At 40.2% G+C, this 23,020-nt stretch overlaps 1 protein-coding gene and 1 long non-coding RNA gene across 12 annotated transcripts in view; one reads left to right on the top strand and one right to left on the bottom strand.

Moving 5' to 3' along the window:
- Positions 1 to 23,020, bottom strand: part of TRMT9B (tRNA methyltransferase 9B (putative)) — a 73,683-nt gene that overhangs the window by 4,937 nt on the left and 45,726 nt on the right. For 5 of the 11 annotated variants that reach the window (XM_063668513.1, XM_063668515.1, XM_063668514.1 and 2 more), the window contains 2 exons: positions 13,174 to 13,328; positions 7,045 to 7,218 (listed from right to left, as the gene is read on the bottom strand). In XM_063668513.1, the coding sequence (XP_063524583.1) occupies positions 7,045 to 7,218; positions 13,174 to 13,328 (329 nt within the window). The other 6 variants (XM_063668516.1, XM_063668517.1, XM_063668519.1 and 3 more) reach the window with 6 other exon arrangements.
- LOC129042489 (uncharacterized) overlaps positions 1 to 23,020 on the top strand; it is a 52,265-nt gene that overhangs the window by 17,950 nt on the left and 11,295 nt on the right. The gene's annotated exons all lie outside the window — the stretch shown is intronic.

Genomic DNA, 23,020 nt, shown 5'->3' with positions numbered 1-23,020 from the left:
TGCAGCAATGTAAGAAAGCCAGAGGTGTGAGGGTGAAATGGGTTTGAAGAACAACACACCAGTGTATTTCATTCTAGATCTTTCGGTAACTAGTTTTGTGATCTTTGACCAATCACTCTCTTCCTGGCCTCAGACTGCCGCCACCCACTCCCCAAAAGAAGAGTCCTTTAATGTGGCTCATTTGAAAGCACACCTTTCTAGAAGTAGAGTCCTGATTACTAAGCTAAGGAGGTATAGCAGTCAGGACTGAGAAAGACTCAATCCACTGCTAATGCTCACATTTATCCGTGGTTACTAAGGGCCATTAATATCTCCCATGCTGCGTGCAGTGGCTCATGCCAGTAATCCCAGCACTTTGGGAGGCTGAGGTGGGCGGATCACTTGAGGCCAGGAGTTTGAGACCAGCCTGGGCAACATGGCAAAACCCCATCTCTACAAAAAATACAAAAAAATTAACTGGGTGCAGTGGTGTGTGCCTGCAGTTCCAGCTACTCAGGAGGCTGAAGTGGGAGGATCATTTGAGCCGGGGAGGTCGAGGTTGCAGTGGGCTATGATCATGCCACTGCAGTCCAGTCTGGCCAACAGAGTGAGACGCTGTCTCAAATATATACACACACACACATATATATATATATATACACACACACACACATATGTATATATGTATGTATGTATCTCCCATATGTATGTATCTCCCATAACTTGCACCTAATTCACTTTAGAGCTTCTTCTATGGATGTATTTTCTAAATACAATCCATCTTCATTATTCATGGATTCTGTATTTGCCAATTTGCCCATTTGATAATCAATTGCCCCCAAATCAATACTCCCCAAATTGTAATCCCCCAAATCAGTACTCCCAGACTTTCATGGTCATTCACTGACGAATGCAGAGGGGCAACTTGAGCCTCTCAATGCACATATTCCCAGCTGAGATGAAACAAAGCAATGTTCTTCCTTCTTATTTCAACTCTAATACTGCAAACAAGGGTTCTTTTTGTGATCTATTTTGTGCCACATTTTCTGCATGTTTGTGCTTCTTGTTGGTGATTTTGTTATTTGAAATCACCTGCAAACATAATGTTGAGGTATTATCTAGTGCTTCTATGACTTGGAAGACTGTGATGTGCCTTACAGAGAAAATATGAGTTAGATAACTTCGTTCAGGCATGAGTTGCAGTGCTGTTGGCATGAGTTTAAGATGAAATAAACTGTCTTTAAACAGAAACACACATAAAACAAGGCAATATATTGTTCAGCTGACAAAAATGTTGTGACCAGAGGCTCACAGAAACCCAATCCTGTATGCCGCTTGGGATTCTATATTCCACTGAATGTATTAATTCAGTGTTCACAGAGAGTTTATAGAACATTACTACTGTAGATAATGATAATTGACTGTATTTTTTGGGGGGTGGTATAAGACCAATAAAAAAAACCATTAAAATGGGACTATTTTAATAAAATGGTCTCTTTTTAGTAGACTCATACGTCAACATTCAGAATTTTATTGGGCTTCAAAGTAGGTTTTTTTCTTTGTTGGTTTTTTTTTTTTTTTTTTTTGAGACAGGGTCTTGCTCTGTCACCCAGGATGTAGTGGCTCCATCTCAGCTTGCTGCAGCCTCTGCCTTCTGAGTTCAGGTGATTCTCCTCTCTCAGCCTCCTGAGTAGCTGGGACCACAGGTGTATATCACCACACCCAGCTAATTTTTGTATTTTTTGTAGAGATGGAGTTTTGCCATCTTGCCCAGGCTGGTATCGAATTCCTGGGCTCAAGCCATCCTCCTGCCTCAGCCTCCCAAAGTGCTGGGATTACAGGCGTGAACCACCACGCCTGGCCAAGTTTTATTTTATTTTATTTTTTTAAGAAAGTCCTTATTTATTCATTTATTAATGCCTAAGTGACCATTCCTTTCTAATCAGATGTAATAGCATAATTTCACCCAGGAATATCAGTCTTTTATATTATGTTTTATATTTATATTTAAAGTGTAATAAGTAACAGCCTTTAAGCCAAATGTTCTTAAGAAAAAAATAGGTGGCCGCAGATGGTGGCTCACATCTGTAATTCCAGCACTTTGAGGGGCTGAGGTGGGTGGATCACTTGAGCTCATGAGTTCAAGACCAGCCTGGGCAACACAGTGAAACCCCATCTCTACCAAAAAAAATTAAAAATAAAAAAAAATTGGCTGGGTGTGGTGGTGTGTGTCTGTGGTCCAAGCTACTCAGGAAGCTGATGTGAGAGGATCACTTGAGCCCAGGAGGCAGAGGTTGAAGTGAGCTGAGATCACGCCACTGTACTCTGACCTGGGTGACAGAGTAAGACCCTGTCTCAAAAAAAAAAAAAAAAAGCCTACAAATGATTACTTCATTACATATTAAATGTGTTAGACATGTATACATATACATGCTCTATTAAGAAACATTGTAAATATATCTAAAATGAGAAGTAAGAATATATTTATCTGAAATATCAATGTCTGGAAACTATATTTAATTTTTAAAAGTCCCTTTTCTTTAAAAAATCATAATCACAGCTTGTAAAGGCAAAAGTAGTACTCAATATATGTATCTTAAAGCAATATTTTCCTGCTGAGAGCCCAGACAGTAGGTAGGTTGAATTCAATTACTGGATTCCAGATGAGGAGAAGTTACACATGATTTCCTTTAATATCTTGTTATATCTTGATATTTTATCATTTATTGACATTTAACTTTTCAAGTTTCGCCTCTCTAACCTTCAGCATTCAGAATCTACAGGTTTACTGTAAAGCAGGCTTTTTTTAAATATCAGTACTATTGGTATTTTGGGCTAGATAATTCGTTTTTTGTTTTTTGTTTGTTTGTTTGTTTTTTTAAACAGAGTCTTGCTCTGTCGCCCAGGCTGGGGTGCAGTGGTATGACTTGGCTCACTGCAACCTCCGCCTCCCGGGTTCAAGCAATTCTCCTTTCTCAGCCTCCCAAGTAGCTGAGCCTCAGGTATGCGCCACCATGCCTGGCTAATTTTGTATTTTTAGGAGAGATGGGGTTTCACCATATTGGCCAGGCTGGTCTCAAACTCCTGACCTCGTGATCCGCCAGCCTTGGCCTCCCAAAGTGGGTAATTCTTTATTGTGGGAGCCCACTTTCTAGATGACATTATACATACACACATACACACATCCAGTTGTGACAATTAAAAATGTCTCCAGACATTGCCCATGTCCCCTGGGGAAAGGGGGAAGGAGCAATATAACCCCCAGTTGAGAAGCACTAGCCTGAAGGGCATTGTTGATTGCTGCTATGTTAATATGCCACCACTTTTTCCCAGGATGTTTATCAGACTATTCCAAAGGTAAGTACAACAATGTTTCTTTTTCCAATCTGCCAGCAAATGAAGGTATAACCAGATATGATGCTTATCTCACATTATTATTAAAAGATGTGGAAAAGCAAATATATATATACATATATATTTCTTCCTGTTAAGCAAGAAGGGCCAACATACAGAATTTATATAGAGAAGTAAATATATAGGGATGTAAGACAGACAGTCTATTGAAATTTCTCATCGTATACTTCCTTTTATATATATTATTTATATTTATATATATATTTCTCGTAATATAGGTCCTTATCTATGTAATATAATATGAGAAATTTCAATAGACATGTCTCTTATACCTCATCTAGTTATATAAACACACATATATTTTATATATATAAATATACATTTCATATTTATATTTATATATGTTTTTATATATATATGATTTTCAGGGACAGGGTCCCTTATGTATGTTTTATATATATATATATGTATATGATTTTTAGGGACAAGGTCTCATTATGTTGCCCAGGCTGGACTCAAACTCCTGGACTCAAACAATCCTCTCACCCCAGCCTCCCAAAGTAGCTGGGACTTCAGGTGCCCGCCACCATGCCTGGCTACCATAATATAGTTCTAAGTGTGAAATTGAACTGAAAATAACCACATCACATTAATTCATAGTTACAGATCATAAAAACGCATACTGTTTTTCCACTCAAGGAAGCATTTTTAATTCGAAGATGGTAACTAGGTGTGCTCCATTTTCTCTGAGGGCAAGGCATGAGATGTAAACTGAAAATAGAGAGGACTTAGCCAGATATGCATGGAGTGTTTCCCAAGCATAGGAAAGCTGGTCTATATCCCCTTCCTTCACCAGTGGCTCAGTGGCATCGTCTGGATGTAGGTGGCCTTGCAGACTAAAATGAACTTAGCCTGGGCATGGTGGCTCATGCCTGTAATCACCACACTTTGGGAGGCCAAGGCAGGTGGATTTGTTGAGCCCGGGAGTTCAAGGCCAGCCTGGACAATATGGCAACCCCATCTCTGCAAAAAAATTAGAAAAAAATTAGCCAGACATGGTGGTGTGTGCCTGTAGTCCCAGCTACTTGGGAGGCTGAGGCAGGAGGATAACCTGAGCCCAGGTGGTCGAGGCTGCCACTGCACTCCAGCCAGGGTGACAAGAGTGAGACCAATAAAAAAATTGGTCTCACTTTACGCTAAACCTGCGGATTCTAAATGCTGAAGGTTAGAGAGGCGAGGCATCTACACTTGAAAAGTTAAATGTCATCAAATGATAAAATATCAAGACGTAACAAGACATCTCAAAAAAATTTGTCTCAAAAAATAAAAAATAAAAATAAAAAATTCTTGAACCACTAAAAAAATCCAATAACAATTTGAAGGTTTAAATAGTTAAAAAAAATAAAAAATAAAATGAGTGTAGACAAAAGAAGAGCAAAGAGTCCACACATTTCTTTGACTTTCTATTTTATTTATTTATTTATTTATTTATTTATTTATTTATTTATTTTTTGAGATGGAGTCTCACTCTGTTGCTTAGGCTGGAGTGCAGTGGCGTGATCTCGGCTCACTGCAACCTCTTCCTTCCAGGTTCAAGCAATGCCCTGCCTCAGCCTCCCGAGTGGCTGGATTACAAACGCTCGCCACCATGCCCAGCTAATTTTTGTATTTTTAGTAGAGATGGTGTTTCGCCATCTTGGCCAGGCTGGTCTTGAACTCCTGACCTTGTGATCCACCCGCCTTGGCCTCCCAAAGTGCTAGGATTACAGGCGTGAGTCACTGCGCCCGGCTCATTTCTTTGACCTTTCTCCAATTTCTAGTTAAGTGGAATGACCAAGCCAAAACCTTTTTCCACTAAAGATTCAAAGCACTGTATAGTGTTGCTTAATTCAACAAGGTTTTTTCCTGGTTATAGACTGAATGTTTGTGGCCTCCAAGACCCATATGTTGAAGCCCTAACCCCCAGTATGAAGGTATTAGGAGGTCAGAACTTTAGGAGGTTTAGATGAAGTTGTGAGAGTGGGCCCCCATTATGGGATTAATGGCCTATTTATAAGAAAAGACCAGAGAGCTTGCTCTATCTCTCTCTTTCTCCCCTTCTCCTTCCAGTCTCCTGCCACACTCCACGTGATGATACAGCAAGAATTAAGCCATCTGCAAGCTGTTAGGAGGGTCCCTTACCAGAACCTTACCCTGCTGGCACCCTGATCTGATATGTCCAGCCTCCAGAACTTTGAGAAATAAATGTCTGTTGTTTAAGCCAAGTCTATGGTATTTTGCTATAGCAGGCTGCAAAGGCTAAGACAATCCTCTTAATGCTTACAACCAAAATGGATCTAACAGTTTCAACTGCAAATGAGACTATCAGAGAGCAAGTTTCCATGGCAACCATCTCTTGCCAGTCTTTACTAGTTCCAAGGTTATGGCTTCCAGGTCTGCCTCCCTTCACCATATGAAGAAATAGTCCCCACCTAATGTTGGATAAATCAATCTTTTATCTATTTTAGGAAAAGAGCAAATCATCTTATTCTAAAATTTTGTCATGAATAACTCCATTTTATAAAAGATCATCTTTCTTGGATAAAACTTGTTATTCAAATAGGTTTTTTTTTTGAGATGAGTCTCACTCTTGTCATCCAGGCTGGAGTGCAGCGGCGTGATCTCAGCTCACTGCAACCTCCGCCTTCCAGGTTCAAGCGATTCTCCTGCCTCAGCCTCCTGAGTAGCTGGGACTACAGGCGCTTGCACCACGCCCGGCTAATTTTTGTATTTTTAGTAGAGATGGGGTTTCACCATGTTGGCCAGGCTGGTCTCGATCTCCTGACCTCATGATCCACCCACTTCGGCCTCCCAAAGGGCTGGGATTACAGGTGTGAGCCACTGCACCCGGCCAAATAGGTTGATTTTTAAGAGTGTATTGGGACAAGAAATTTGCTTTGCAAAATATTTTTCCATTGCAAAACAAACAAATAAAAAAAACCTTGTCACAGGATTCCATTAAATATCAAGTTTCCCTGCATATTTAAATATGGCAGGTGTCATGTATTCCTTACCTGCATGTATTTCAGGCATGGATTTTTTTCCCCCATTTTTTGGCATGTGTGTTTTCTGGTCACACTTGTTGGGAGGATATGAGAAACACATTCCCTAGACTCATGAGCGATCTCTGGCAGTAAATGAGCAGAGTGGCATTATAAAAACAATGCAATCCAAGACCAGATGGGACCTATCTTCTCCATGAACTTGAGTACCAGTGAGTGGCAGATTGGTCCAGGTGAAATTAGGTGTGTTAGCCCTAGAATTCTCTGTTAACAAAGGCCACTATTTTGGCCTAAAAAATGGTAATATAACTTCTAAAAATCTACTTTGCTTTGGATTAATCTGGCTTCATTTAAATATAATGAAGTGCTATTTTCAATGAGTAAGATTCCTCTAATCCTTTCTTACTCATAAATAAAAGAAATTGGAATGAATCATGAAAAAACTGCAATAACAATTTGAAGGTTTAAATAGTTAAAACAATCATATGTGCCATAAATACATTTTGGAGTTGAGTCAAATCACTCAAGTAGTTAAAACAATTTTTTTAAATTAGATAAAATAAATTACATTGACATTTCTACACAGAACGGATGTTGAGTCATGAGAATGGACTAAACCACGTCAATTATTCTCATGGCAAAGGGTGAATGTGTGATCCGGCTGCCTTACCTCCTATGGAGATGATGGCATCAAAGCCCTCATCCCTAAAGGGGAGATTAAGGTTGTCACATACCAAGGCTTCACATCCTCTATTCCGGGCAATCTCTACCAGTGGCCCACAGTAGTCACAGCCCACGGTATGTACCTGGCTGTTCACTTTAAGATACTTTCCAGTCCCACAACCTATAAGAGAAAAACCTGCGTTACATGCTATCCTCAATGGAAAGTGTGAAATAGTTCATTTGTCTCATAACAAGAAATATAATTAACCTTTTATTTATTTATTTATTTTTTTTGAGACAGAGTCTCGCTCAGTCACCCAGGCTGGAGTACAGTGGCGCAATCTCGGCTCACTGCAACCTCCGCCTCATGGGTTCAAGCAATTCTCTTGCCTTAGCCTCCCGAGTAGGTGGGATCATAGGTGCGTGCCACCATGACTGGCCAATTTTGTATTTTTAGTAGAGATGGCTTTCTCCATGTTGGTCAGGTTGCTCTTGAACTCGCAACCTCAGGTGATCCGCCCGCCTCGGCCTCCCAAAGTTCTGGGATTACAGGTGTGAGCCACTGCGCCTGGCCAACTTTTTTTTTTTTTTTAACTAACCAAGACAGAATACAACATGGTGTGAAGGTATTCACAAAAGCAAAAGAAAAGCCTTCAGCGAATACTTACATATTCTCATATAGAAGACAGAAAGGCAGTAGGAAAAAAATAACATTTATTGAATATTTAATGAGGTAATGTCCACAGGGGTCAGTACACTGGCGCAACCAAGGCATGTTAGCTGGTCCACGGCAAGAAAGATAGTTCGAGTATCCCAGAGACCGTGTGTAGCCTCTAAGCTCACATCCATATTTCATTGTGTATATACGCATGTTACGGCCTTTATTTTCCTGTTGTCTCTGCAAAGATCCTTGCCACTTGCTGACTGCAAAACAAACAACTGTCAACAACTTTTCAATTATTTATACACTAAAACGTGCCTTTCAAATTTTTAAAATTTGAACTTGAATTAGAAAAGAATTTTTAACACTGTTTTTATCCAATCTCTATTCATTGCTACATTTAAAATGATCTCTATGGGTCCAGTATACAACTCAGATTATAAAAACTACTTTTTTTCTTAAATAGACGACTTTTGATGTTCACTTTCCAGTAGCAGAGACCTAAGTAATTCAGGATTTACAAAGCCCAAAGATTTAGATCTTTGAGGTCTTACTGAGTTATGATTGAAGAAGGTAGTAACATGAATGAATAACCACCTTGAAACAAAGCCTTCTACAATCTAATACTTAGTATTATATTCTATCACAGATATATAATCTAATTCCTTTCCAGAAATATTAAAAGAAATCATTAGCGCCTATATTTGTACCTATTGGCATTACCTATAAAATTTTTCTACCTGAAAAAATATCTATCACTATTCAAAGATGATTAGTTTGCTGCTTCTGAAATACATCTGGACACTAATAACCCCTCCTTACTAGGCACTTTCAAAATTATGATACAATAAAAGCAAACTTAAGATTCATTAATGCCAGCTGAGACAGTGGAGAATATATGAATAAAAAATAAAATTTGGGGTCTGGCGCGGTGGCTCATGCCTATAATCCTAGCACTTTGGGAGGCTGTGGCGGGCGGATCACTTGAGGGCAGGAGTTCGAGACCAGCCTGGCCAACGTGGTGAAACCCCTCTCTACTAAAAATACAAAAATTAGCTGGGTGTGGTGGCAGGCACCTGTAATCCCAGCTACTCAGGAGGCTGAGGCAGAAAAAATCACTTAAATCCAGGAGGTGGAGGTTGCAGTGAGCTGGGGTAGCATCATTGCACTCCAGCCTAGGTGATGACAGAGTTAGATTTTGTCTCAAAAAAAAAAAAAAAAGAAAAGAAAAGAAAAGAAAACAACTCCAGCATTATTATTTCTATGTAAATGTGACCATATTATTTCTAGGATATTATTTCTTTGATCTCGTAGCCACACGGTTCCCAATTAATGCTTATGAGAAAAAGTACCCACTATTTGAAGGCAATCATGGGGAAAATATAATGCACAAAGTATTTTAAAATTAAAATCCTGTGTATTTCAAAAGACGATGGTCCTATTTTAAGAAAAATAACCTTGCAATTCATTTGCTTTTTCATTTGCTTGAGGGATAGTTTAGGAGAAATGAAAGGGAAATTTACTTCAATGATATTAATAAAATCAGACTCACAGATCTTTAGAATGAGGACGGCCTGTTCAGAGAGCATCTTGTAATAAGGAGGAAACAGAGGTCTTTTCTCCTGACATGCTTCCAGTGCCCTAGAACTCTTGATTTGCCCCTATTCATTTCTAATGGCATTCATGTTTAAATCTTGAATTGGAACGAAAAAAGGATTTTAAATATTTTTTAATCCAAACTATTGTCTATTCATCAAACAGCTGATGACTTTAGCTAAGTGGAAAACCTAGCAACAGAAACCATTTCCTTTAGAGGACAGTCATATTACCATCTGTCTTTTCTTCTCATCCCTTCGAACTTCTTTCTTTTTCATTTCTTTCTTCTTTAACTTCAATTTTATTAAAATGTATCTTTCATTTTGGAATGAAAATACGACCATATTTATTGAATAGTTTAAAAAATGTATATAGTAAAAAATTCAAAAGATACAAATTGGCAAAAAGATATTTACTATAGATATAGTTGTTGATCTGCACAGAGGTATTTAAAGAATATTATTTGTAAGACTTTTTTTTTTTTTTTTTTTTTTGAGATAGAGTCTCACTATGTCACCCAGGCTGGAGTGCAGTGGCACCATCTCGGCTCACTGCAACCTCTGCCTCCCAGACTCAAGCGGTCCTCCTACCTCAGCCTCCCAAGTAGCTGAGACTACAGGCATGTGCCACCATGCTCAGCCAATTATTTTTATTGTTGTTGTATTTTTTGTAGAGATGGGGTTTCACCACGTTGTCCAGGCTGGTCTCGAACTCCTGAGCTGAATGATCTGCCCATCTCACCTCCCAAAGTGCTGGGATTACAGGTGTGAGATACCGCGCCTATTTGTAGTGTAATTTGTAGTGGCAAATACAGCAAACAACACATATTAAATGTTAATATGGCACTATTAGCATAGAAGGCTAGGCAGCTTTTAATACTGGGTAGCTCTATAATAAATATAAAATGGAATGATTTCCTCAAATATTAAAAGTATAACAAAAGCTAGGTGTATAATTGTTTTTATAGCATATTACCATTAGTGTAACCAAAAAAGGGAAATTACCCATCACACACTCACAGGCACAAATACGCTTATATTTACATAAAACATCTCAAAAAGATCCTACAAGAAGCTAATAGCACCAGAGGCCTCTGGTGTGGGTTGCTTGGCTCCAGGGACTGGGATGGGAGAAGATTTTACACTAAGCATTATTTTGTGCTTTGTTGCTGAACCGTATCAGTGGGTTACCTATTAAAATACTTTTACACATTTTGAACCATTTGTTCACATCCTTTCACTATTTTTCTTGTGACTTGTTGGTAGTTTTCCTTTTTTTTCTTTTGAACTTAATTCCTTCTGTTTGATACTCTGAACCTTTTAACAAACATCTTACCATTTCCTACACTTACCCCACCCACTTCCACATCCCAGCCCCAGGTAACCACCATTTTAATCTCTCCTTCTATGAGTCCAACTGTTTTAGATCCCATGTGTAAGTGAGATCAATGGGTATTTGTCTTTCTGTGCCTGGCTGATTTCACCTAGCATAATATCTTCCAGGTTCCTCCGTGTTGTCGCAAATGACAGGATGCTGGTCTTTTTTTTTACAGTGACATTGAAGAATGCTTAGTAGGTTAAAAAAATTACCGGCCGGGCGCGGTGGCTTACGCCTGTAATCCCAGCACTTTGGGAGGCCGAGGCGGGTGGATCACGAGGTCAGGAGATCGAGACCATCCTGGCTAACACAGTGAAATCCAGAATGGCCTGAACCCGGGAGGCGGAGCTTGCAGTGAGCCGAGATCGGGGCACTGCACTCCAGCCAGGGCAACAGAGCGAGACTCCGTCTCAAAAAAAAAAAAAAAAAAATTATCTAGATTTCTATGACGTGTTGCAGATATTTTTACTTAGTTTGATTTTGGTCTTTTGAATTGTATGTCTGTCTAGATTTTTGTCTTGTGGAACTTTTCCATTTTTATAAGGTCAAAGTTATCTGTCAATATAGTTAATCCTCATAAATTACAGCTTCCATATTTGCAGTTAATCTACCTGCTGAAATTTATATGTAACCCCAACATCAATACTACAGCCTTGCATGGTCATTATTAGACTTAAATACTCACAGTGCAGCAAAATATTTGAGTCACCTGAGACCCACATACCCAGCCTCCTTTTTTCAGCTCCCATACCGTAATCAAGTGTCTTTTCCATAATCTACTTAGGGCCACCATTTCTCCATTTGTCCAGTTTTTACTGGTGATTTTGCTGTTTCAAATGGCCTAAGGATGGGGCTGAAATGCCGTCTACTGTTCCTGAACATAAGAAGGCTGGGATGTCTCTGATGGACAAAATGTACATGTTAGATACGCTTTGTTCACGAAAGAGTTATAGTGTGTTGGCCGTGAGCCCAATGTTTACAAAATAATGATATATAGTAAATAAGGTGTCTTTAAACAGAAACACATATGCAACAAGCTTACACATTGGTAAACTGACAAAAATCTTGTGACCCGAAGCTTACAGGAGCCTAATCCAATATTTCCCCTAAAAACAATGATTCGGTATTTGCCAATTCAATGCTTATGATACATATATGAAATTTAAGTACTGTGAATAATGGCAATCAACTGTATATTCTTTTATGATTTCTTTTTGTACGTGTATCATACATAGGCATTTTGCCTCTGAGAATATTTTAAATAATAATCTAGTTGTCATTTAGTCCATTTTCTTATACTTAAATCTTTGCTTCATTTGGAATTTATTTTGATGTAAGGTGTGAGAAAATAACTCTCTGATTATATATGTCATTATCCCAAAGCCATTTACTGAATAGTTCCTTTTCCCCACTGATTTTAAGATCCTGGTACGTGGTTACTTAGATTATAGGTGGTAAGAGCGCCAAACTCACTGCACATTCTGAAACTAGATTTATTATTTTTTAATTTACATGATAGAGATCTTTTTCAAAGACTCCCAATTTCCATGTGACATGCACCCCTTCCCCAGATTCCACATTACTCATACTATCTTCAGCAAGCCATAAGTTCTGGTACGTCTGTTTCTCTTACCAGTATTTAGAATGAATATCAAACTAGACAGACTTTGCAGCTACAGACTTACGACTCATGGGTACAGTCAGCATGCAATTGCTAGAACGCAGTTTTAGATGGGTAGGCCTTGAGTGAGATTCCAACCACATCTTAAGTCTTAGTCCTAGATCTACTAAGCTGTGGTTTATCAGTTCTTGATTTAGGAGGATACTGAACCAACGTCCTCCAGACAAATAAGTTATTATTAAAATACTGTTTAATTAAAGAGAAGCTCCTATAATGAAACACCTACAGAATAATTAAAGGAAAGGACCCATGAGATTCATAAGATATTACTGGACCTCTTCCATAATCCCACAATTCTATAGAAGGCATGTGAGCCACTCAAAGTAAGCCACCAGTGGAGAACACATTTGGCAAATGTGAATATCTTTAAATTTACAATGGTCAGTTTCACAAGCCATCATTTCCATCCTGATTTACTCAATCAATGTCAGGTCTGTTTTGGTGGAGGATGTACACAAAGGCCCTGAAAAGCCACTGTCTAAATGTAAAGTTTGAGGCCAGGCACGGTGGCTCAAGCCTGTAATCCCAGCACTTTGGAAGGCCGAGACAGATGGATCACCTGAGGTCAGGAGTTCGAGACCAGTCTGGCCAACATGGCGAAACCCCATTTCTACTAAAAATACAAAAATTAGCTGGGCGTGGTGGCGGGTGCCTGTAATCACAGCTATTTGGGAGGCTGAGGCAGGAGAATCAATTGAACCCGGGAGGCAGAGTTTCTGAGGCTGCCTGGTCACCTATGTCAGCGATGAGGCTGCCTGGTCACCTATGTCAGTGATGAGGCTGCCTCGTTACCTATGTCAGCGATGAGGCTGCCTGGTTACCTATGTCAGCGATGAGGCTGCCTGGCTTCTGCTCTTGCAGGAACTGGCGGACACGAGGCCAGGCTTTGCTCTGCAGGTCACTGAAGTAAGGGGCTGTGCTCTCGTACACATTGTGCACATGCTGCTTCTCCAGCTGGGCGGCTTCATGATCCATCCTGGAGAAAACAGGACCAACCCAAGGCATGCAGGTCAGCCTATGCACCATAGATGGCTGAAGGAGGATGCAGATTTCCTAAAATCTGGAGCCTACAACTGCAAAAGTCATGCTGTTTGCACACTTTCTTATAAGCTGCAAAGAACAATACCTTCACTTTAACCTCGCTATAGTTGCCAAAAGACTAGCAAATGCATGGTTTTTACCTGCTATATTAAGGAAAACAATGGTTTGAGACTGAGCTAATTATTGTAAGTTCCTGTACAAGATGAATTCTTAATTTTGGAAGCATAGCCAAAATTCTTACCAAATGGTTTACTTTGGATAAGACCATTGTATCTGATGCTAAATAGATTTCAAAATTTCATAACAGGTAGCTCACCATTTCAACCCAATAACAAAGCCCTATTAATTCTCCCTTTTTAGTGTTTGGGTTCCAGCCATGTCTCTATATCACTACTGCTTTTATTTTAATATAGGTGCCCATTTCTGTACTGAATTACTTCAACAGCTGGCAAACAGTTCTCTTGCCCTTCAATGCTTTTCCCAATTTCAATTACATCATAATTATTTTTGTAAAATATAGGGCTGGTTGTGTTCCTTCTTATTTATTTATTTTTAATTTTTGTGGGTACGTAGCAGGTATATATATTTACGGAGTACATGAGATGTTTTGATAACAGGCATACAAGGCATAATAATCACATCAGGGAGAATGGGGTATCCATCGCCTCAAGCATTTATCCTTTATGTTACAAATAATCCAATATACTTTTAGTCATTTAAGAACGTACAAATAAATTTTTTTTTACTATAGTCACCCTGTTGTGCTAGCAAATACTAGGTCTTATTCTATTTTTTGTACCCATTAACAATCTCCACTTCCCTCCCACCTCCCCACTACCCTTTGCAGCCTCTTGTAACCATCCTTCTACTCTCTATAACCATGAGTTCAATTATTTTAATTTTTATCTCCCACAAATAAGTGAGAACATATGAAGCCTGTCTTTCTGTGCCTGACTGATTTCAGCTAACATAATGACCTCCAGTTCCATCCATGCTATTGCAAACGACAGGATTTCATTTTTTTTTTTTTTTTTTTTTGAGATGGAGTCTCGCTGTATCGCCCAGGCTGGAGTGCAGTGATATGATCTTGGCTCACTGTAACCTCTGTGGCAAGTTCCCCCAGGCCGTGGGCAGCTCTAGAGGTGCTGTCTGGGAGCCAGGGACTGGAGTCAAAAACCTTAGAAGTGTACTTAGTGTTCTATTGTACTGTGGCTGAGCTGGCACTCAAGCCATGAGATGCAGCCCTTCCCACTCTTCCCTCCCCTTTCCAAAGACCCCTTCCCCACTGTGGCCGAGCTGGTACCTAAGGTGCAAGGCAAAGTCCTCTTTTCTTGTCCCTCCACTTTTCTTAAGCAGGAGTCTTGCCCCATAGCCACCACAGCTGGAAATGTGGTGAGTCGCATCTGGAGCCAGCAAGACTCAGAGTCTCACCCAAGGCCCACAGCGTACCACTTGGGTATCACTGCTGGTTATTCAGGGCCCAAGGGCTCTTTAGTCAGAAGGTGATGGGTCCTGCCAGGACTAGGTCCTTCCCTTCAAGACAGCAGATTGCCTTCCGGCCCAGGGTGTGTCTAGAAATGTCATCTGGGAGGTAGGGCCTGGACAGAGGGCCTCGGGACTCTGCCTAGGCTCTATCCTACCTCAGCAGAGCTGGTATCCAAAATACAAGACAAAGTCCTCTTTATTCTTCCCTCTCCTCTCCTCAAGAAGAAGGAAGGGCTCTCTTTTGGAGCCAGGAGCTGTGCAGCCTGGGTCGGGGAAGGGTAGTGCAAGCACTCCCTTAGCAGCCCTAGCTGGTGTCTCAATAGGTGGCGTTCCCTCCTCCCCACCTAGTCCACTGGCTCCGAGGCCAGTTCAGCAGGAGGACTTACCTAGGAGCTGCAGTGCTTGTGGCCTAGACTGCCTTTCAAGTTTATTTAGTACCCCAGAGCCCTTTAGCCTACAGTGGTGAGGTCTGCAGGGACTCAAGTTCAGACTGCTGGGATCTGCAATTCCCCTCTGGCCAGGGCTGGTTTAAATGCTCCCTCTGTGGGCAGGTGTCAGCTGAGTTCAGCGGCATGCTTTTGCTTTCTACTGTGACAGGGCAGCACTGAGTTCGATACAGTGTTTCACAAAGGCAGCAGTCTCCCTCCCCTAAGCACAGATTCTCTCTCCATGGCACATGGCTACTGCTAGGGGGTTGGAGGAGGGACGGCATGCGCAATTCAAGACTGCCTTGCTCGCCCTCTTCAGTGCTTCCTTTAGTGATATGAAGTCAAAACCAGGCACTGTGAGGGCTCTCCTGATTTTTGGTTCTTATGTAGGTACTTTTTTTGTGTGTGAACTTTGGTCCTCGTGGGGAGGGTGGCGGAGCGGGGACACACCATCAGTGGAGCCTTCCATTTGGCCATCTTGCTCCACGCTACCCCCCTCAGTTCTTACCTTCAACTTCTTCAGAGGCATTTTATAGCTTGTCCCATTGGGTTCAGCTGGCTTAGGCGGGCACATAAGGCTCTTTCTGATCTGGCCTCACCAGACCTCTTAAGGGTCATTTCTCACCATCTTTCCTCAGCATTAGCCGTAATACCAAATGACCCATTGTTTCTCAGCGGTGGCACACTCCCTCTCATCCAGGGGCCTGAACAGATGCTGTGCTTTACCTGGCTAAATTCTAGTCATTCTTGGAAAAGGCATCACCTCCTCCAGGAAGGCTTCCCTGACCTTCCAGGCAGGATAAGGGTAACAGGGAAGGAGTAAGAAAAGCACAAGGGCAGGTCCCGTTTTGGGCTTAACCTTGTAATTATTCTATTCTATTTTGGCATGTGAGTGAGTGGTATCCCAGGGAAGTGGCCAGGGGCTCGGGTTGTGGCTTTTACCTATCAGTATGAAAGTATTTTCAATCATTTAAGAACCCATTTGGCCCTACTGATGGCTATCAGCTATTGCATCCCACGCATACCTCTACAGGGATCACAGAGTCCTGTAATTGTTGAATTTAGATAACATATTTTTCTCTGGCAGAGTCTGCTGGAAGACTCTGGAGAACAAGGACTTGTCTTATTTAATACTGAGTCCCCAGCACTTAGGACACAGCAGACCCCCAGCAAATGATCAAATAAATACACATAATGAGAATGGAATCTGGCTCTGAGTACAGAGGGTAGTCTTGGCTTTGGTTAGCAGAGGGAGTGATCACCCTGAGGAGCTGGGGAAGGGAGGGGACTCTACACCTGCAAACTGGCAGATGGGAGTGTAACTAGAGAGAAGATACTGTCCCTGGACAGCCTCTGACCCCGCACCTCTACCCCATCCTGGGAAGTGGGAAGTACTTGGGTAAGATGGTGTCTGCCAAGTTACTTCCCTGTATGGAGAGAGACTTTGAGACTATGCAAATATTGTTTCTTATTTGCTCACCCACCAGTTTTACCATCTACCAATGATTCTTGCCCCAATTATTACTACAAGTATCACCAAATGATGATAATATAATTCCATCATTCCTTCCGTTTCAAGGAAGAGCTGTTCAGGATTTACACTTAAAATGTAATAGGTTGTCTTTAATTAGTGTGAACCTACCCACAGCCCCTGCAAAAAATCCTAGCAAACTCCTAACTGAGTATAAATCTAATTTGTGAGGTCTGACTAAACTTCCACCCAGATTGAAACAGCTTATGTTGCACCTTCAATTGAAATTTACAAAGTAAACATATGGCTGGCTATAACTGCCCACACAAGAGAAAAACAGAAACACTGTGTGCTTTTCATTTAAATCAAAATCTCAGTAGATTTTAGTCTATTTACGTTTCCCCTTCCTCAAGGAATCGATCAAGCAATACGATTTAGAGAACACTAGAACAAGTAAGTTTTTCTTTATTGCGCTTGCAAATGTTAAGTGGTAACCGACATAAACTGGGTTGCTTGCAATATGAAGTTTAAAAATGACTCCAATTTCAAGCTCAGAATTTGTAGTATCTGAACAGCACCCCCTGAGATCTTCCCCTAACTTTTCTATGGCCTCTACTATAATCAAGTAACCTAAAAGAGAGTTATTTTTAAGTGTATAAGCAATATGAATCTATTTTGTTTTTCTGATATTTTACAGTTAACTTTATAAACACTGCAGATTTAAATTTTAAATGCTGCCGATTTAAATTTCCTACAATAGTTTCCACATGAATTTTATGTATATAAGCAAATTCCTTGTGAGTTTGAAAGTGTGACTAAGGTAATAAGACTAGTACTAAAACAAGAGCATGGGATTCCAGATGAAGCGAGAGATAAAGGGTTTGGATTAGCCAGGATTCCTAATCTGTGTGCTCTCAAATTCCAGACCCATAAAATAATCCACATAAAAAGTCAGTATTTAAAGCCTCATATTGTGTCCCTCCTTTGAGATTCAAAATGCACACCAGCACACTACGAGTTTCGAAAAATCTTGCAGAAAAGAGTCCTGGTTGATGTTTTAAAAATTTGGCTTTTTTCTCAGAATTATTGGGTCTATAATACTCTTTCTGTCTTTAAACACCTCTTGTCTTTTTAGGAAATAGTATTCTGCAGAAGACACTTTGGAAATGTTAATTTAGTGTTTTCCAATTTAAGAAAGTCCCCAAAACAAAGGAAGCATTTTTCCTGAGCATCCTTTTTCATTCATGTAGTTTTAGTGAAATATGTTATCTATAAATCATAACTTCTAAGATGGCTTATAAAAAGACTAAAAGTATGAGACAGTAAACATTTTAACTAGAAAGTCAGAAAGATGCGCATCAGAGTTGCTCATCATTGTCGATCCAAGAGAACCTGCTTCTGAGCCTTGTGCCTCCTCTTTCCAGGGTTCCCCGCCTCACTGAGTGGACCCAGGTTAAAACCAGACCTATAGTGAACCAGTCCATGGGTGAGACTGACCCAATTTTGAGAATTTGAACTGAAAGACCTGAATAGTCAGATGACCGCAAGTGGTTGGTTGTGATCACTTGGAGTCTGTGTTAGGGAGTCCATTTTTAGCCTTGCACATATGGATGAACCAAAAGAATATTTTTCTGCAAAATAAATGTAGCTGTAGGGAAAGAAAAACAAGATGAGAATCCGTGATGCTTCCTAACATGGCGGGGGGAAAGGCAGAAGGACTGGGGAAGTCTAGTAGATGATATTCTAGTTCTAGTTCCGATATAGGCTCTAGACAGGGTCTCAGGGTCACTCATCTCCAAGAAACCTGTTCATTTTGGAGTACCAGCCTTGCGTCCTGAGGTACTTCATTTCCTAACCTTGAATCTCAAATGCATACCCTGTTCTAGCCCTAAAATATTCTTCACTTGAACTTATTTCTGTTTCTTACAACCACACCTTTCCCAAGGCAGGCAAACTGCTTTTTTAATTAACATTTTGAAATGATTATTTTACACTTTAAATAACTAGTGTGCAAGGATGCTGACACATAGTGTTGTAATATCTTACCTTTATTGCTACTTTTCAAGCAACTTGTAAAGTTTACAGTGTAACCTTAAAACAAACCCCCAATATTGAATGCTAACAATCAAAAGAAATCATAAATATGATGACAAAAACAGAAATAAGACTGAGTAGAAAAAGATACAACTAACTTTGCCAGGGGGAAGTTGACGTAGGCACAGAACAGGAGACCTCAGACATTGAATCATCTTTGTTCCTTCCCTTGCCCCACAAACTCTGCCTATTTCTAGCATTTATTTCTTGGAGGATGGAAGAGAGGACAGAAAGTGACAGAAAACTAACAGGAGAGTTAGTGGCCTGGCATGTTTCCCAAGGCTAGAAAAACAAAGAGAAGGACATTGGCAATTCCTGCTTCTAACAACAGGGTTCTATTGAGAAGTCACAAATGTTTAGTTTTCCTGCCCTGGGCATGTGATTAGGCTAACATTTTTCTACCTACTTGAATTCAGGTAAACCCTATGTGACTTGCTATGGCATAAATGTCATCTGCAAAGATCAGGATTACCCCAGTGTGTTGCTTTCCAAGTTCCCTATCCCTTATCTCTGCAATGAACTGTTCCTTGTCCTGGAGGCATCAGCCTGCGTCCCTCAGAACTCTTGATGGAGAGATATCATGGGTATTCTAATCCCACCCACCAAAAGGAATAAACAGCTCAGTTCATCATATGAACTGCAGAATATCTAGATCATGAAAAAATAAGAAGTATACATCAGTTTTTATTAGATGACAACTTGTTACCATATAAGTTCCCCCTTTTTTCTTCATAAAGATTAAAAGTTTTCTTTTTCATAGAGATATATTATAATAAAATTGAGAGAAAACTGGATACAGTTTTGCATCCTACTTTTTTGAACTTAATATTGTGAGCCAAGTGGCAACTTCTACCTACAGGCTTCTCCATCTTCTCAAAGAAATATAACCTCCACACTCCCTAATTCCACAGCACTTGAAATATATCATGTGCTGTAAAGTATTATAATGGCTTAAGTATTTCTACTGGATTCTGAACTTCTAAAGAAGAAACAAGATTTCATACACATCTTTGGTTAGCCCATAATATCTAGCACTGGGCCTAAATGTAATAGGTCTAAATACGTTTAGTGAATTCATGAATGATGGAACTCTAGCCAATTAAACAATATTTCTTTTAAATTTTTACATCATATTTTAACAGTTTTATTTAGGTATAATTGACATATAACAAACTGCATATATTTAAAGTATAAAATTTGATGTTTTTACATACATATGTGTGTGCATATGTGTGTATCTATGAAACCATCAAGACACTCAAGATAATGAACATATCCTTCCCCCAATAAATCACCCCTCCCATCTTCCCCCACCCTGAACAATCTTTCTTTTTTTTTTCTTTTGAGACGGAGTCTTCCTCTGTCACCCAGGCTGGAGTGCAATGGCATGATCTTGGCTCACTGCAACCTCCGCCTCCCAGGTTCAAGCGATTCTCCTGCCTCAGCCTCCTGAGTAGCTGGGATTACAGGCATGTACCACCATGCCTGGATAATTTTTGTATTTTTACTAGAGACGGGGTTTCACCATGTTGTTCAGGCTGGTCTTGAACATCTGACCTCATGATCCACCCGCCTTGGTCTCCCAAAGTGCTAGGATTACAGGTGTGAGCCACTCCACCCAGCCCCTGAACAATCTTTCTTAATGCTATATTTCTGGGTAAAGAAACAGGGATAGAGAGGTGGGCATTGACATATATACCCAACAGCCACAATTTCAAAGGCAACTTTGAGTATTTGATGTGTCGACAAATAAAAGTAAAAAGGTTGTTTCCCAAGTTTTTCCAACTTCTTAATGATCACTGGAAAGCTACACACATATTGACACCCAGAGGCAAATAGTAAAAATATTCCGAGGATCTGAAAAGGCTTCCAGGGAAAAGCTTTTTCTACTGTCTCATCAAGGAGATGAGACTCTGTACTTGACCCACAGAAATCTAGCGAACTCTGAGAAAGAAGGCTTTGCGTTGTCCGGAGGAGTGGCTACTTGTCCCCAGGGAGGAGGTGCTATAACTAAATGTCCTCAAGACGGTGGTTTTTATATCCGCTCCTCCTAAGAAGTTAGCACAGAGACGGGGTAATAGGCTATAAGCACTTAGCCCTATCATCAGAAGGGATTTCTCATTTGTTTGTGATGGGAACTTCCATTACCTCTATCTTGAGTTTCTTTCTGTACCACACTTTTCCCTGTAGTGAGTCCTCTATGTTTTAGCTCAATGGAAAACACACGTGGCTTTAAAACAGTTCTGTCTCCAAATACTGACATACATTTATGAATTAAAACCTTTCTATCATATAGAACAATAAAGCTTTTAGAGGAAAACACAGAACATCTTCATGACCTTGGAGTAAGTTAAAATTTCTTACAAAGGGTCATATAAAGTGTTAACCATAAAAGGAAAAATAAAGTAGACTATATTAAAATGAAGACACCATGAAGAGAGGGAAAATTCAACCCAGAGTGTGAAGAAGTATTCATAGTACATACAGCTGACAATTGAGTAGTATCCAGAATATAAACAATTCTTACAAATCACAAAGCAGTAGAAGACAACACAATTGAAAAATGGGCGAGAGACTTTAACAGACATTTCACAATGGTCAGGAGACGGGCAGGAAACACACACAAAGGGGCTTAACTTCACTAGTATCAGGGAACTGCAAATTTAACCCACAATGGGATCCCACCACCTATACAAAAGAATGGCTAAAATGAAAAACACAAAGAATATCTAGTGTTGGTGAAAACATGGAATCGGTGAGTTCTAATACACCGCTGGAAGAAATGTGAATTGTTTCAGTCTGTTTGGAAAACTGCCTGGCAGTAACAACTAAAGCTAAACACATGCATAGCCTATGGCCCAGCAACCCCAATCTTAAAGGTATATACATATATCCAAAAGAAATGGACACCTATATTCACCAAAAGACATATGCTAGAATATCCAAAGAAGCACTCTTCGAAGTAGCACAAATGTGGAAACTGCACATGTGCCCATCATCAGTAAAATGATCAAATAAATTGTGGTATATTCATAGAATGGAATGCTACCAGAGTCAAAAGAATGAAAGTTTGCAACCATATGCAACAATATGGATCAATCCCTATATTAGTCCATTCTGTGTTGCTGTAAAGGAATACCTGAGGCTGGGTAATTTATAAGGACAAACAGTTTATTTGGTTCATGGTTCTGCAGGCTGTACAAACATGGCACCAGCATCTGCTTGGATCCTGGTGAGGCCTCAGGAAGCTGTTACTTATGGTGGAAGGTGACTGAGGAGCATGTGTGTCACAAGGTCAGAGAGGGAGCAAGAGAGAGGGGAGGAGATGCCAGGCTCCTTTAAACAACCAGCTCTCATGAACTGATAGAGCAAGAACTCACCCATTACCATGAGGAGGACACCAAGCCATTCCTGAGGGATCCACCCCCATAACCCAAACACCTCCCAATGGTCCCCACCTCCAACATTGAGGGTCACGTTTTAACATGAGATTTGGAGGGGACAAACATCCAAATGATATAAATTCCATAAATATCATATTAAAAGGGAAGTCCACAAAAGAATACACACTATAGGATTGTATTTATGGAAAGTATAAAAACATGACCCCATAGATAGATCAGAAAAAATAAAAAATAAAATAAAATAAAATAAGGAAGGTACAAAAACAGATAAAACAAATGTGGGCCATTAGAAGTGGGACAGACGCTGCCTGGGGTAGCACCTGGCAGGGAATACTGGGGGTCGGGAGGTGGTCCTGGGGCGCCTGTAATGTTCTGTTTCTTGATCTGGGCTCGGGTTACATGAGGGTGCTCAGGTTATGAAAAATTCATTCATTTATTTGTACATTTATGATATATGTACTTTGGTCCATGTATATTTCAATTAAAACCCCGTTTTGCTTTGAGGCAATTGCCTTGTTATGTACTTTAAACCATGTTAGAACTTGAAACTGAGCAGAGTATCCTCTCTCATCTGTGTTCTGCCATTCCCATGAGGGATGAATGCCATCCAGTCGGTGCCTTCCAGGCAGCCAGAAACTGGAGATCACCGGGTTCAAAGATCAGGTGAAATGTCAAAGCAGTATCCCCATTCAATAAGATTATGTCATAGCAAATACAGAAACTGCTGAGAGAGTTTTAGCTCAGA

Source organism: Pongo pygmaeus, chromosome 7, assembly GCF_028885625.2.
Source record: "Pongo pygmaeus isolate AG05252 chromosome 7, NHGRI_mPonPyg2-v2.0_pri, whole genome shotgun sequence".
NCBI lineage: Eukaryota > Metazoa > Chordata > Mammalia > Primates > Hominidae > Pongo > Pongo pygmaeus.
The sequence above is the reverse complement of the archived record's forward strand: the minus strand, read 5'-3'. Positions and strand labels throughout refer to the sequence as shown.